Here is a 14,315-nt window from a genome sequence, read left to right as displayed (position 1 = left end):
TTTCTGAATCAGATTTGCATTTTAGAAAGATCCCTCTGGCTGTAGAGTGTAGAATCAACTAGAAGTGGGCAAAGATATCTAAATGGCATTATTCAGCCCAGCGCTTGAACGGCTCAGGTTGCCGGCGCGCTGGGGTGCCCCCTGCCGGCACTCGGCAGCGCCTGGTCCTGGGCCGGGCCCTGAGCGGCCGGCTGCCGACTGCGACTGCGCGCTCCGAGGCCTGCAGAGACAGCCTCGGGGCACCTGTTACCGCACCGCTCAAGACCGGAAGCGGAAATGGAATCTAGATAGCCTCGCGCGTTTAGCCGGCCGCCGCCACCTCCACGCCCTAGGCCGGGCCGACTTAAGGAGTCGCCGGAAGCGGAAGTCGCTGAGAGGTGGTGGAGCAGTTGGGGAAGTGTCGGTTTGTTTTCGCGCTCCTTGCGTTCTCGCCGCAGCTTGCCTGGGCGGGTAAAGCGCCATTGCGAGAATTCGGCAACGCTGCTGACTCGGCTAGAACCGGCTCCCGGCCCGAGCCCGAGGGGCGTAGTATCCCGGCGCTCCGATTCCCTTCCGCAGGCTCCTTGGGACCCGCGGTTCCAGGAGTCCCTTGCACAGGGTCCCTTTCCTGCAGTGAGGATCCGTCCGGCTTCCTAGTGTCCCCGCAGACCCCCATCATGGGCAACACGAGCAGTGAGCGCGCCGCGCTGGAGCGGCATGGTGGCCATAAGACGCCCCGGAGGGACAGCTCCGGGGGCACCAAGGACGGGGACAGGCCCAAGATCCTGATGGACAGCCCCGAAGACGCCGACCTCTTCCACTCCGAGGAAATCAAGGTGCGAGCGGTGTGCAGGAATCCGATTCCCCTTGACTAATGTTGAGGAGAGAAACCCTCCACTAGATTACTGTCACATCTTTTCGAAAACCACCAGAATGGGGAGGGAGGTGGTACATTACCCGGTGCACTTAAAAGCCAGATGGTCCTGTAAGAGTCCTCTTAGCGGTCCAAGAACCTAAGTCTAATTACCAATATGAGAAAGTCACCCTGAGGGAGGAGGCACCCACTTTGTTTAACATCATTAAGGAGAAAGCAGCTCTGGGACAGTTTCAAATTGTTAATTAATTCAGAGTCGAGCTAACAGTAATTCAACCCAGCTTCTGCTTTATCTCTTAGGTGTAATTAATTTCACTGCTTTGAGACAAATTCCCTCACCTTTACACAAACTGGAGCTTTTGTAAAAGTTAGTTTGGGAGTTTATTATCCATTTTGGAGGCAAACCAGGTACATATACAAGCTGAAAGTTGAGCGGAACAGCTGACGGCGGTTGCCAGAGGTGTTTAGTTCTGCCCAACACTTGATTCATCCTACTTATTTTTTATTTATTTATTTTTTTTGAGACGGAGTCTCGCTCTCTTGCCCAGGCTGGAGGGCAGTAGCACAATCTCGGCGCACTGCAACCTTCGTCTCCTGGGCTCAAGCCATCCTGCCTCAGCCTCCCGAGTAGCTGGGACTACAGGCGTGCGCCACCATGCCCGGCTAATTTTGTGTATTTCTGGTAGAGGTTCGGTTTCACCATGTTGCCCAGGTTGGTCTTGAACTCTTGACCTCAAGCGATCCTCCCGCGTGGGCCGCCGAAAGTGCTGGGATTACAAGCATTAGCCACCACGCCCAGCCTCACCCTGCTTTTTTTTTTTAAAGCGTACATAGAAAAGTCTTTGGACTTATAGAGGTCAGTGGGTAGTAAGGGTCTGTTTGAAGGAGGCAGCCAGCAGCTACTGAACTTCCCTCTAGTGTTGTTTAAATATGACTTAATCGCGCTTAAGTAGGCCAGTGCAAACATTTTTCTTCCTGCTGCAGCCTGTTTAAATTCATCAAAAGCTCAGGTGACTTGACTCCTGCTTCAGCCACACTCCTGTTAACCACCTTCATATGGTGGATATTTCCAGCCTCAGGGTTCAGTCCAAGGACACTTTATGGTATTTATGTGTTATGTCCGAAAGGAACTAATTGTTTCAAGGAACAAAGTAGGTTTAGGAAAGATAAAGCTGCCCTCTGCCCAACATACCTGTTAGTATCCAATTTCATGTTAATCATCATCCATTTAATTGCCTGGCAACTCATTCCATCTGTGTTTGTCCTCATGTTGAGCGAGGTGATCACATCTCACACCTTTTGGGTCTGTTTTGAGCCTAACTACAAGGAGCCTGCTTTTATGTGGGCCTGCAACCTGTGGTTTGAACTTGCTTTCTGAATTTGTTGCATTCTTAAAGAGCTGTGTCCAAAGTGAACTTTAGAATCATGTTTCTCTAATGACTTGACATCCTTTCCCCAGGAAGTAATTTTGGTCCCTGGTCCCAAGAAGGCTATTTAAGACACCAAAAGAATCAAAACTACTTTCTTCAAGAAGTATTTGTTCTTTTACTATTCCAAAACTCCTCCAGGAAATGTTGAGCACACACATAATCTATGGGGAATGATTTCAAGCAGCGTCCGTTCTCGCTTCATTAGAAGTTACTGAAATCCCCAGATACCAAAAAGTCGTGAATTCTTTTAATTACACTCGTGTGCTATTTTGGGTATAGTTATTCTTAGTGTGAAGTGATTCCAGTCTGTTATTTAATAAGTAGATCATGTTAGAATTCAGAGAATGCAGGCATCATTTGGATAAGCTGAGGTATTTTAAATGAAGGGGCTAGAAGCCTGCTTAACTCCCTAAGGAGTCTTTTCCAGCCAGAACCCTCTGCTCTTTTTAAGTCTTTGGCTCCTGACTAGGAAAAAAATCTAAAAGGTGCATGACTACATATGTCATCCAGGTAGAGTTGGATGAGTTTCTTATTCTGGAATACCTCCGTTATATGGAACTTACCACACAGGAGGTTATCATTTATCCTAATGAGGGTTCAGTCTTTGTCTTGCTTTATTCCCCAGTCCCTAGACAGAACTTTGTGAGCAGTTTTTCCCCATCCTCAAAATCTGAATTTGCCCATTTTCAGGTTGACAGTTCTAGAATTGTTCCTCTTAAATTTTCATGTACAGTCATACATCACTTAATGACAGGAACATGTTCTGAGAAATACATCATTAGGTGATTTTATCATTGTGTGAACATCGTAGAGTGTACTTACACAAACCTAGTCTGCTAGTCCATTCTCATGCTGCTATGTAGACATACCCGAGACTGGGTAATTTATAAAGAAAAGAAGTTTAATTGACTCAGTTCCTCATAGCTGGGCAGGCCTTAGGAAACTTAAAATCATGGTAAAAGGCACCTCTTCACAGGGCAGCAGAAGAGAGAATGAGAGCAAGCAGGGGAAATGCCAGACGCTTATAAAACCATCAGATCTCATGAGATTCACTCACTGTCAGAGAACAGCATGGGGGGAACCGCCCCCATGATCGATTACCTCCACCGGGCCCTGCCCTTGACACGTGGGCATTATGGGGATTACAATTCAAGGTGAGATTTGGGTGGGGACGAGGAGCCAAACCATATCACCTAGTCTATACGGTGTAACCTATTGCTCATGGGCTGTAAACCTGTATAGAATGTTATTCTGCTGAATACTGTAGACACGTATTCCACAAGTGTATTTAAGGAATTGTGTATTTAAATATATCTAAACATAGAAAAGATACAACAAAAATATGGTATAATCTTATGGGACCACCATGTATACAGTCCAGCGTTGACTAAGACATCGTGCACATGAGTGTACTTCAGATCTTGCTTAATTAAGGAAGAAACATGACATTTATTAAGCTAGTCTTGGATTCATAGTTGCCCCTTCCAAGTGGGTTTTATAGCATCTCCTAGAATTTTGATATCAACCTCTTTAATGACAACAAAGCTAATTAGTAAGCACTCACTGTGTCAGACACTATGCAGAGCACTTACATGGACTGTCTCAGTCTTCACCACAACCTTAAAAAATATATTTCTGTTTTGCAGGCAGGGAAACTGAGGCACCACTAGTAAGTTTCCAATCCTATGAACCTAGGTAGTAACAGCTGCCTCTTTAGAATAAATTGTCAGTATTGCCTGTTGTAGGGAGCTCGCTTATGGCTTTCTGAGTAAACTGCTCTGCTTCTAGGCACCGGAGAAGGAGGAATTCCTGGCCTGGCAGCATGATCTGGAAGTGAATGATAAAGCCCCCACCCAGGCTCGGCCAACTGTGTTTCGGTGGACGGGGGGCGGAAAGGAAGTTTACTTATCTGGGTCTTTTAACAACTGGAGTAAACTTCCCCTCACCAGAAGGTAATTGCCTGGGGAGTGTTCACTTATTTGTCTTAACATAAATTCTCTTCTTTCTGAAACATCTCTGTGGGAGAATAGGAAACGGATGTTTCTATAAAATGGATAGCTAGTGGAAAAATAATTTTGCTTAATAAGTCTTAAGGTTCAAATGTTAAACCTTAGTGGTCTCTAGCTTTAGAGTACAGAAGAAAGAGACTATTTCTGTTTCACAGACATCTTTCACTTCAGATCCTCACCTATCTGTTCAGTCAGGACTTTTCCACAGAAACACAAAAATCTATTCTTAATGCAGTAAGGGGGCACTGGCCTGGGAATCTTAGAAACCCACATTTGAGCCCACATTGGCCATGCTGACATGGCCTAACACCTGAGCCTCAGCGTTCCTTTCTGTAAAGAGGGAATATTGGACCAGATGATCTCTGAGGGTTCATCTAACTTTGACTCTGTGTAATACTTTGTTTGAAAAGTACATGTTGGCTGGGTGTGGTGGCTCATGCCTATAATCCCAGCACTTTTGGAGGCTGAGGCAGGAGGATTGCTTGAGGCTAGGAGTTCAAGACCAGCCTGGGCAACATAGTGAGACCCCCATTTCTACAAAAAAAATAAAAATTGGCTGGGCATGGTAGTGTGCACCTGTAGCCCCAGCTACTCAGGAGGCTGAGATGGGAGGATTGTTTGAGCCTGAGGGGTCAGTACTGTAATGAGCAGTGGTTGCAGCACTGCACTCCAGCCTGGACAACAGAGCAAGACTTTGTCTCCAAAAAGAAAAAAATACATACTACGTAGGCATCATTAGCAAGGATTATAGTAAGACGTTTTATCAGGAACCCCAGCATGGACTTCTGTCTTAAGGTGTCAGTGGGAGAACACCTTTAGTGAGTATTCCTGATGAAATGAGGGAGAAAGTGTCAGGCCTGTTGTCAGGGGCTGCCTGCTTTCCAGCGGTTCCATTGGAGAAGGAGGGAGCCACTCAGCACAGCAGTCACAAGTCAGTTCAAGTCAGGACAAAACAACCCAATGAAAGGACTCTTCCAGAGTGTGGTTTTAGTTGTTAGGTAAGTCTCTTTAGAGAACATGTGAGCTTCCTATTCAGTTGATCCCTTCTCCTGCCCAAGGCAAAGTGACAAAGGGTAAATGAGGCAGCTTGCTGTTTATCTTGTGGTGTTATCCTCCTTGGCATCCAGGAGCCTTTCTAGCTTGAGAAGCACAAATGCCTGACTGTTGACCTTTTAACGTTAGGGATGTGGTTTCCTGGTATCTGAGCAAGGTGAGTTTTCAGGAAAGTGTGTCACACTGCTGCTTCCTTATAGCCTTTCCAGATTGAGATCATTATGCTGAATTGTCTAAATGGGCTAAACATGTTTGTTCTCCTGCAGCTGAACTCTTGGTTTTATGTGGAAACGTTTTGTTCTGTAGCTGGTTTGGCAAGTAAGCTCAGGAGGCAGCCCACCCCACTGAATTCCTGTGCTTCCTTTTTCCTCGCAGCCACAATAACTTTGTAGCCATCCTGGATCTGCCGGAAGGAGAGCATCAGTACAAGTTCTTTGTGGATGGTCAGTGGACCCACGACCCTTCCGAGGTACTCTTCCTCCCACCTCTGGTCCTCTGGGCGCCCGCACAATCCAAACAAATCACCTTCCCAAGGGATTGCCGCCAGGTCCCTTTGCCGAGCTAGTAAAAGTTCCTGTGTGTGGCAGAGCTGGATAGCAGCAGTAACTGTCAGATAGTTGGCATCCTTGACCAAGATGAGCAGGGTGGCTAGCCAGGAGATGAGGCGTTCCAGCCAGGAGCTCCAAGTCCTCTGAAGAATAACTCCGCAGACCTTCCACGTTATGATTTCTGCCTGTCTGTCTCTTCCCAGCCCATAGTAACCAGCCAGCTTGGCACAGTTAACAACATCATTCAAGTGAAGAAAACTGACTTTGAAGTATTTGATGCTTTAATGGTGGATTCCCAAAAGTGCTCCGATGTATCTGGTATGAACACAGTTATTTTATACCACATGCGTGCAGGTGGGGGCTGTACAGTCTAGAAATACTCTTGTTTCTCTTGCCTCTCTTGAGCTGAAGCTGCCCAGATAGGCGTTTGTGGCTCCCCCCTTAAAGGCCACAGAACTTAATTCCTAACTGTCAGGTTGTTGAAATTTAGCCCTAAGAGAGCTATAAGTCATTTCCCTGGTCTCAGGTATTCAGTAGGTCTCCTTGGCCACAGAAAGCAGACAGCGGAAATGGAACCATAGGTTGATCTCGTGCCAAGGGCAGGGCTGAAGAGGCCCTGGAGGGTCGCACTGAGTCAGTGACAGTCCAGGGCTGGGGAAGCCTGTGTCTCATCCCACTTGTGGTGCCTGAAGCATTTCAGCCTGACGGTGGTAAAGGGACACCTCAGTGACCTTAGTGGTCACTTGTGTGGTACATTGGTACCTTGTCAGAATCCCTTCGGGGAGGAGGCGGCTCCCCACGGGAAACAGCCTGCACAGTGCAGCTCTCCTTGATGGGAAGCTATTTGGTACAGAAATACAGACCCAGTAAAACTTCCCCATCTTCTAAGAGCGTTTCAGGCATCGAGGTTTTTGTAAATTGCTTTCCATCCAAGCCCCACAGGAAGAAACTACCTGGTAGAACATGATTCGTACAGTTCAGGGGGAGGAGGGTTGTGATCTGAGGTGTTGGTGCCAACCACACTTCCCCTTCTTGGAGGCAGGGGCTTAACAATTCCTGGACCCTGAGGGAGGCAGCGGAAAGATGCCCCAGAAGAACATCTGGCGCACTAAGAAAACAGATTCCGTTCAGCTGACAGTTCTTCGTCATTGTCTAGTTGGGCCCGGAAGTTCTGCCACCAGGATTTCTCATTACCAGTTCAGAAATCACAGTGGTAAAATGACCACAGTGGGCTCACTGTGGGTGACAGTTTGTTGAGCAGGACTTGGAAATCAAATTCAGTATGCTTTTATCTGGATAATTAGGCTTGTAGAGATAATGTAGTTTTTTTGCAGATAGTTGGGAATCAGGGAATAGAGGAAGTGTGCCCAGATATCCTCCAAAATGTGTAACTTACTGGTACATGTAATTTTAGGCCACTTACAAGCTTTCTAGTCAAGTTTCCACCTAGGGAAAGAAAATGGACCCCTCACTGACAGGAAGCTAATTCCACATTCTCTACAGACTTCTATTTCGACACTTACTTCCTCAAAATGTTATTTACTCCTTATGGCTCAGTTTTCTGCACTTAATGCTTTTCTCAATTTCTTGCTGTAATATAGTTGGGTCACATAAAAGGGGCTTGTCCTCTAAAAAATGACATTGAGGGAATTGGCAGAGCTGGGGCATAGCAGATTTTCTCTGGACCAGCCCCAGGATCTGGCGACCAGAATCATCCCATGCATTCTTTGGATGATGGCTTGGTACCTTGCGGCTGGCCAAACGTCACTATCCAGCTGTTCTAGCATTATGAAATCTTGCTCTTGTAGAAGCTTCTCAGTGTATCTGAATAATCCAGATACTCAAGCAAGAGTTTGGAAGGAACTCGAGTGTAATGGAGTTAAAGAGCCGTTAGAAATTGGGCTTTCAGCTCCCCCCCGCATTTTGAAATATGGCTCGTTTAACCTGTTTTCTCCACTGCCTCTGTCTAAACAGACTGCCTTATCTTCCGTTGTATTGCGGCTGGCGGTGCCCATAACTTGGACTTAGCCACTTAATCCTCACTTAGCCTCCAGCTTGTTTGTGGTTTTGCCAGCCCAGCCTGAAGGGAGAAGAAAGTATTACTCTGCCGTGCGTGTGGGATTAAGTTATCGAGAACAGCCTCCTTGGGATCTGACCCAGACTCAGTGGTTGGGCCACGTCTTCCACTGGGGCGTGTGAGTTGACTACTGAGTTGTATGCCAGTCACCCACATTCCAAAAGGGTTTTCTCCTCTCTGTTCTGCACTCTTGGAACCAGTGCATCCTTCAAAAGAACGTAAATCTGCATTGAGGGAACAAGAGACAAGGAAGACGAGATGATGACAACATAAATAAGGCTGCTGCTAGACTGTCTGATTTTCCAAGTAAATGTCCTGTTACCATCTCCCAACAGAGCTGTCCAGCTCCCCGCCGGGACCCTACCATCAGGAGCCCTATGTCTGCAAACCCGAAGAGCGCTTTCGGGCGCCACCCATTCTCCCCCCGCATCTCCTCCAGGTCATCCTGAACAAGGACACAGGGATTTCCGTAAGTAGGTGGGCGTCTGCCTGGACCGTCCTCCATAGGTCATGTTCAGTTGCTTTCTTTCCTGTGTCCACTTTTTGCAAAGCAGCAGGTGAGCAAGCTCAGTGTCCTCCTCGTGTGAACTGTGCCATTCACCTCTGCTGTGGGGATGGGCTGATAGCAAGAGTTTCCGAGTGTGGACTCCGCCGCCTCGTCTTACAAAGCCTTTCTGCGCTTTTCTTCCTTGTCCTTCACTCCTGCTTCAGCCTGAGCCCTGTTCCATTTAAATTTCACGACAAACTGTAATACCATCCCTTAGTAAGCTACATACTGGAACTCATGCTCTGGCCCCCACATTTTAGAATCTAGTTTTAATCATTAAATTGCTTTTAGAAATATCTGTACTCCTGGATCAAAATTTGGGATATCTGGGTAACACATATTTCTCCTCCGGGAAATTATCACCTGCGGAAAAGAAGTGTGTGTCGTCCTGGATCCTGAAGAACAGCCAATTCTGTTGCGATTCTGTTTTCTGTCCCATCTAACCTGCATTGCCTGCCCAGTCCACCTAGCTCTGGAATGTATGGCACAGCCATAATTCTTGGGAATCCAGGAATTCAGCTTGACCCAAGCTACCTCATCAGAGACACTGTTTATGAGGCGCTTAAAGTGACCATGCTGCTACTGAACACCCCACCCTGAAGTGGAGGGCACGTGTGCCGGGATGAGGAAGGAACGTGTACACGTGCGGGCGTCCTACAGCGGTCCCTGCCGGGCTGCCAGGACAGGGTCTCAGTGCTTGTTACCCTACTCCAACAGGACTTGCCTTTCTCAGGTCACCTCCTGTGCTGAGAGTGCCCCTGCAGCTGGGTGGCCATCCTGGTATAGGCCCAGAAGAGGCCAGTGGTAAGCAGGACCCACCGTCTTTCCAGCACTGAGTTGGCAACAGTCACAAATAGGCCACAGGTGAAGAGTTTCAAGGACATGTAGCTTCTGCCTTAGAAGCACTTAGTCGACACTGCTTCCCTTAGCTCTAACTTTACAAAGGTTGGTGGGTTAGATGACTTTCAGTGCCCTCCTAAGCTAGTAAGGTTTTGTTTTTTCTAGAAAAGGGAGGCATCACTAGCCATCTTCTCTGATGGAGACTGCTGCTGGGAATAGACCAGCTGAGAGTGGCCCAGGGGGCTGGGAATATGAGAATGTCAGGACCCGTCTGTCCAAGGTAGCACCAAGCTCTAATGTAAACTGTGGTTACAGTTGTCATTACTAAAGGGTTAACATTTATTTTGCCCCAAACTAATCTTAAGTGCTTTTCATGTATTTAAGCCTCACAACAACCATGTGAAGTAGGTGCTGTTATTACCCCCATTTTAGGGATGGGGAAACAAGCACAGAGAAGTAGGGAGAACACTTACAATCTACTCTCTCAGAGATTTTCAGGAATGTAATACATGGTTATTAATAGTCACCATGTTGCACAGACGATCTCTTGAACTTATTCCTCCTGTCTAACTGAAATGTTATATTCTTTGACCAGTATCTCCCTACCCCCGCCACTCCTAGCTGCTGGCAGCCACCACTCCACTCTCTACTTCTGTGAATTTGACTTTCTTGGATTCCACATAAGTGACATCATATGGGATTTGTCTTTCTGTGCCTGGCTTACTTCACTTAATGTCCTCCAGGTTTATCCATGCTGTCACAAATGACAGGATTCCTTTAAGGCTCAGCGGTACTCCATTGTGTATCGGCACCTCATTTCTTTATCCATTCCTCCACTGGTGGACACCTACGTTGATTCCACGTCTTGGCTATTATGAATAGAGCTGCAGTGAACGTGGGAGTACAGATATCTCTGACATGCTGATTTCATTTCCTTGGAGTATCTACCCTGTAGTGGGATTGCTAGATCATGTGGTAATTTTAGTTATGATTTTTGAGGAACCTTCATACCATTTTCCATAATGGTTGTACTAATTTACATGCCCATCAGCACTGCACTAAAAGTAGCTTTTAAGTGTTCTCACCACAAAAAAATGGTAAGCATGTTATGCGTGTGTTAATGAGCTTGATTTAGCCATTCTACAACATATCCATATTTCAAAACAACATATTGTACATGGTAAATATACATAATTTTATCTGTCAATCTTTGAAATTGATTAATTTTTTTAAAAACACCTCAAGTTCACACAGTAACTGGCTGAGCCAGCATTCACATCAGGCTGGCCGGTAGTTGGTGCTCTCAGCAGCCACCCTGAACGGCCTCCCAGCAGGAGCTTGCTGAGTATTTGTTGACATAATGATTGGCCCAGCCTCTGGGATCCTAAGCCTACAGCAGTTGTTTTACACTTTTTTCCTTTTGAATTGCATTTATAAAAGTTGGGGGTATACAGTGAAAAAATAAATCCCAGTTTCTGGCTTCTCTTAAAACATAGGAAGGTGCGGCGGGCAGTTCTGAGTGCCAGCCCGGTGGGAACTTTTCCAGAGTAGTGGTTTCTTGCCCAGGTATCCGTTTCATTCTTCAGGTTATTGTCTGAGTCTTACAGATGCAAGTTTCGAATCCATTGCTCAGGAGCGTTTAGTGCAGACGGTCTCTTCCTGTGTTCTCTGAAAGTTCTTTCAACAGACAGCCACTTTCTTCCTGCCCCTCCCTCCATAAGAGGACAGGGCCGTGGCCTATACTTCAAAGAGGCCGGGGTAAATGCCTGGCCAGAGACACACACCGATGCCTCCAGCAGGCATGCAGGGAGCTCCCTTCAGGTCAGAAGGCATGACCTTCATCTCACCTGTCATCTTGGACAAGCCCTTGCACTGCCTGACTTGGGAGGAGAGGTCGGCCTGAGCGCCGCCTCCTGTCCTTTGATATCTGTCACTGTGAAGTAAAGGGGAGAATCTTGGTTTCCAAATCCCAAATGCTCACCGCTGCCTTTGTTCCCTCACAGTGTGATCCAGCTTTGCTCCCTGAGCCCAATCATGTCATGCTGAACCACCTGTACGCGCTGTCTATCAAGGTAATGACATGTCTGTCCCCGTGAGAGCTGTGTTGCCCAGTGTGTGCTCTGTGGACCCCCAGCAGTGGAATGACCTGGTGGGAGTGACTGAAAGGGCAGCTTCCAGGGTCTGACACAGGCCCTCAGGCTCAGTTTCTGAAGATGGCCCAGGAATTTGTGGTTTTAGGAAGCCCTTAATGATTCTCATGTACTCTGAGGCTTGAGCCCCTTAGTCCAGCCTTTGATCATGTCCACCTTGTTCCTTAGGATGGCGTGATGGTGCTCAGCGCAACCCACCGGTACAAGAAGAAGTATGTCACCACCTTGTTATACAAGCCCATATGAAGAGCTGGGGGCCGATGGTGGCCCAGGAGACAGTGCACCGCCAGGCTCCACACGTGCATGCTTTCCCGAAGAGGGGACGGACTGTACATTGCTCATTTCACACTCTTCAGAACACATTTCATACTTGCCCTGGTCCTCCTTGAAGGTTTGTCCAGGCAGAGCAGCTCCTGCAGCACCTCGGTCTGTGACAGTCCTCCTAGCACCCCCATGGCTTTGAGCCTCGGGGACTCATCAAGGCCAAGAAAAGAGGGAGGGGCGGCAGAGTATCTGCAGCCCTGGCCCCTCGGTGCATGAGGCCAGGTGCAGCTCTAAACCCGCATTCTCAATTCTTCTTAAGCCAAAAATGAACGCTAACTCCTTTGCCAGTAAAATTCTGGGAAACAGGGACTGAAGCCACACATCGTTTCCAGTCGTCTATGTGTTTTTAAGGACAGCCACTTGTCCGTGTTGAGGCCTGGCTGTGGAACTAAGTACAGTGTTGGTCTTGCCTCTCCTTCAAAATCAGCAATAGATTGTCTCTCGGCTCCAGGGAAGTGTCATTTCTATAGAAATTAGAAGCTGTCTGATTTCTAGATGAAGTTTTAACGATTGTTTCTTACAGTCGCGTGCACTAAGTACTCTTTGTAAGCAGAGGTGGCTGGCTGTGCAGCCTTAGGCAATTTTTTAAGTCACCACGACTAGAAGTCATATGAACTCTGCTCAGCAATAATCTCAGAACAGACCTCTCAACCTGCTGCCGGATTTCTCCATTCAGCTGGATGATCCTGAGGACCGACCAGTTAGCTGGCAGGTCGTCCAGCTTTTTATTTCAGTCATAATGGATGACGGTGTTAACCGTGAAAACTTGAGGCACTCTACCCTCCTCCCTGTAAAATCAACACAGTGTGATTTTACAAGGTCCCGTGGCACCTTGCTCAGGACCTCTGCCCCTAGTTAGCAAGCCAGACGGCAGCAGTTGCTGCTGCTGATGCTGAAAGGAATGTAGAACTTGACAGCAGCCTTTGGAGTTTGGGTCAGGAAGATGTCCTTTGGACCAAAGCAGACTTCTGTACACGCAGCTCAGTTTCCCAGGAGTCGCCACAGATGTGCCCACTATCCCAGGTTCCTGTGAGTCAGCGGAAGCTCCTGTTACACCCTTTGCTCCTGGTGGGAGAGGGAGGAGTGAGCTCCCTGGGTTCCAGTATTTACTTGGTATACTTGAGTTTGGGGGTACCCTTTTTTTGTTACTGTTTTCAAAACTGAATTACTGTCACCTTGATGTACAAGTTTCAATAAAACTTTGTAAAAGTAATTGGACATGTGCCTGGAGGAGCTCTGATTTTATTCAGTCCCTTGGAGAAGAGACTGCAACTCTTCCAGAGTTGCGTTTCAGTACCATTCTTGTGGCTCTGAGCAGACAGGGCTACTCCAGCTGCCCAGGCCTGAGAACCATTCCTGTGACCCACCCATTCACACAGTTTGGAAGCCTGTTAAGGGACCCCTATAACTGAGCCCCTCTGAACAGCTCGAGTCACAAGGGAAAGCTGAAGAAGGGTAACAGCAGAGGCCCCTGGCTTCGGCAAGTGGGTGGTGTCCCCAGGCTACAGGGTTTGTTTCCTTTTGCTCCTAAACAAGCCCTACGGGACAGCCTGGGATCGTGACCCTGGTGTGTGAAATCCCAGGACATCTGTGGAGTCAGCTGTTTTCATCCACTAAAAGAGGCTATGTCCTTCCTCCAAAAAGGTGGAAGGTTATGGGTGTCCCTTTAAGCCTTTTCTTCTCAGGTTATCAGGGAACATTTTAAATTTAGCAGGAAAGCATGCTAATGAGCTCTACCCACTGGTGCAGAAAACCCAAGCTGAAAATGATATGTAAAATAAGACTAGTGTACTGGAGCCAGTCACCCCGTGAGCTCTCCAAGCACTGGGGCCACAGGGACCTTCCAGGTGAGGTCACTGCTGAGATGGAGGAGACGCAAAACAAGAGGATATGGTCAGAGACAACACGTGTGTGCATATTCAAAGGATTTCATTTTCTTTAAAAAGCACATGATAGTCGGAAAGGCTGTCCACCAAGTGAAAGCCTGCATACCCAAGAAGCTAACAAGTTAATGGTGATTTTACAAAGGTGGAAAAGGAGACCTTGTTTTGCCCAAATCGCAGGGGCAAAACCATATGTCAAATTGTGTCCTATGACCAAGTAATCCTTTCTTCATTAGCATTTCCTTTATGGGTGAGGACTTACAGTTAAAGCTTAACCCAAATTGCTTTTCAATGAAGATATATTTTTCCCTCTAGAAACTGATACACAGGTGAATTTATAGAGCCAAATTAAAGCCTAAAAATTACTAAAATGTAAATCAGTATTGCAGGGCCAGGGCCACAAGCAGGAAGTCAAAAAGCCAGACAAGAAAATTGTGCCTGCACCTCAGCTAGCTCCATTAGGAAATCTCAAAGGCTCCTAAGGCTGAGAGAAAAAACCTGGAACATCATGATACGATCTATGGCTGAGGTCAGAGACTGAACGAGCCATTCTAGGAAAGAACAAAATTTCATTTTAATTCAGTTCCTTCTGTATGAGCAC

At 47.2% G+C, this 14,315-nt stretch overlaps 1 protein-coding gene across 2 annotated transcripts; it reads left to right on the top strand.

Annotated features, from left to right (window-relative positions):
• Positions 1-272: 272 nt before the first annotated feature.
• On the top strand, positions 273-13,049 carry PRKAB1 (protein kinase AMP-activated non-catalytic subunit beta 1). 2 transcript variants are annotated; one of them, XM_010368274.2, is made up of 7 exons: positions 273-815; positions 4,072-4,235; positions 5,721-5,814; positions 6,097-6,211; positions 8,306-8,439; positions 11,361-11,429; positions 11,676-13,049. In XM_010368274.2, exons 1-7 carry the CDS (start codon positions 657-659, stop codon positions 11,751-11,753), a joined length of 813 nt encoding a protein of 270 aa, XP_010366576.1. In that variant the 5' UTR covers positions 273-656; the 3' UTR covers positions 11,754-13,049. The 2 variants fall into 2 exon arrangements, with proteins under 2 accessions (XP_010366576.1, XP_010366577.1); XM_010368275.2 differs by having other exon boundaries at positions 8,306-8,447.
• Positions 13,050-14,315: the final 1,266 nt, after the last annotated feature.

The sequence above is a fragment of the Rhinopithecus roxellana genome, chromosome 10, assembly GCF_007565055.1.
Source record: "Rhinopithecus roxellana isolate Shanxi Qingling chromosome 10, ASM756505v1, whole genome shotgun sequence".
NCBI lineage: Eukaryota > Metazoa > Chordata > Mammalia > Primates > Cercopithecidae > Rhinopithecus > Rhinopithecus roxellana.
Note: the sequence above shows the minus strand (reverse complement) of the source record. Positions and strands in the feature narration are given on the sequence as shown.

What these genes read in the sequence shown, in the direction of transcription:
- PRKAB1 (XM_010368274.2), top strand. Translation starts at nt 657, where the DNA reads ATGGGCAACACGAGCAGTGAGCGCGCCGCGCTGGAGCGGCATGGTGGC. An exon ending in AAAGTGCTCCGATGTATCTG is followed by an intron (nt 6,212 to 8,305) that starts GTATGAACACAG and finishes ATCTCCCAACAG; the next exon opens with AGCTGTCCAGCTCCCCGCCG. An exon ending in TGTACGCGCTGTCTATCAAG is followed by an intron (nt 11,430 to 11,675) that starts GTAATGACATGT and finishes CTTGTTCCTTAG; the next exon opens with GATGGCGTGATGGTGCTCAG.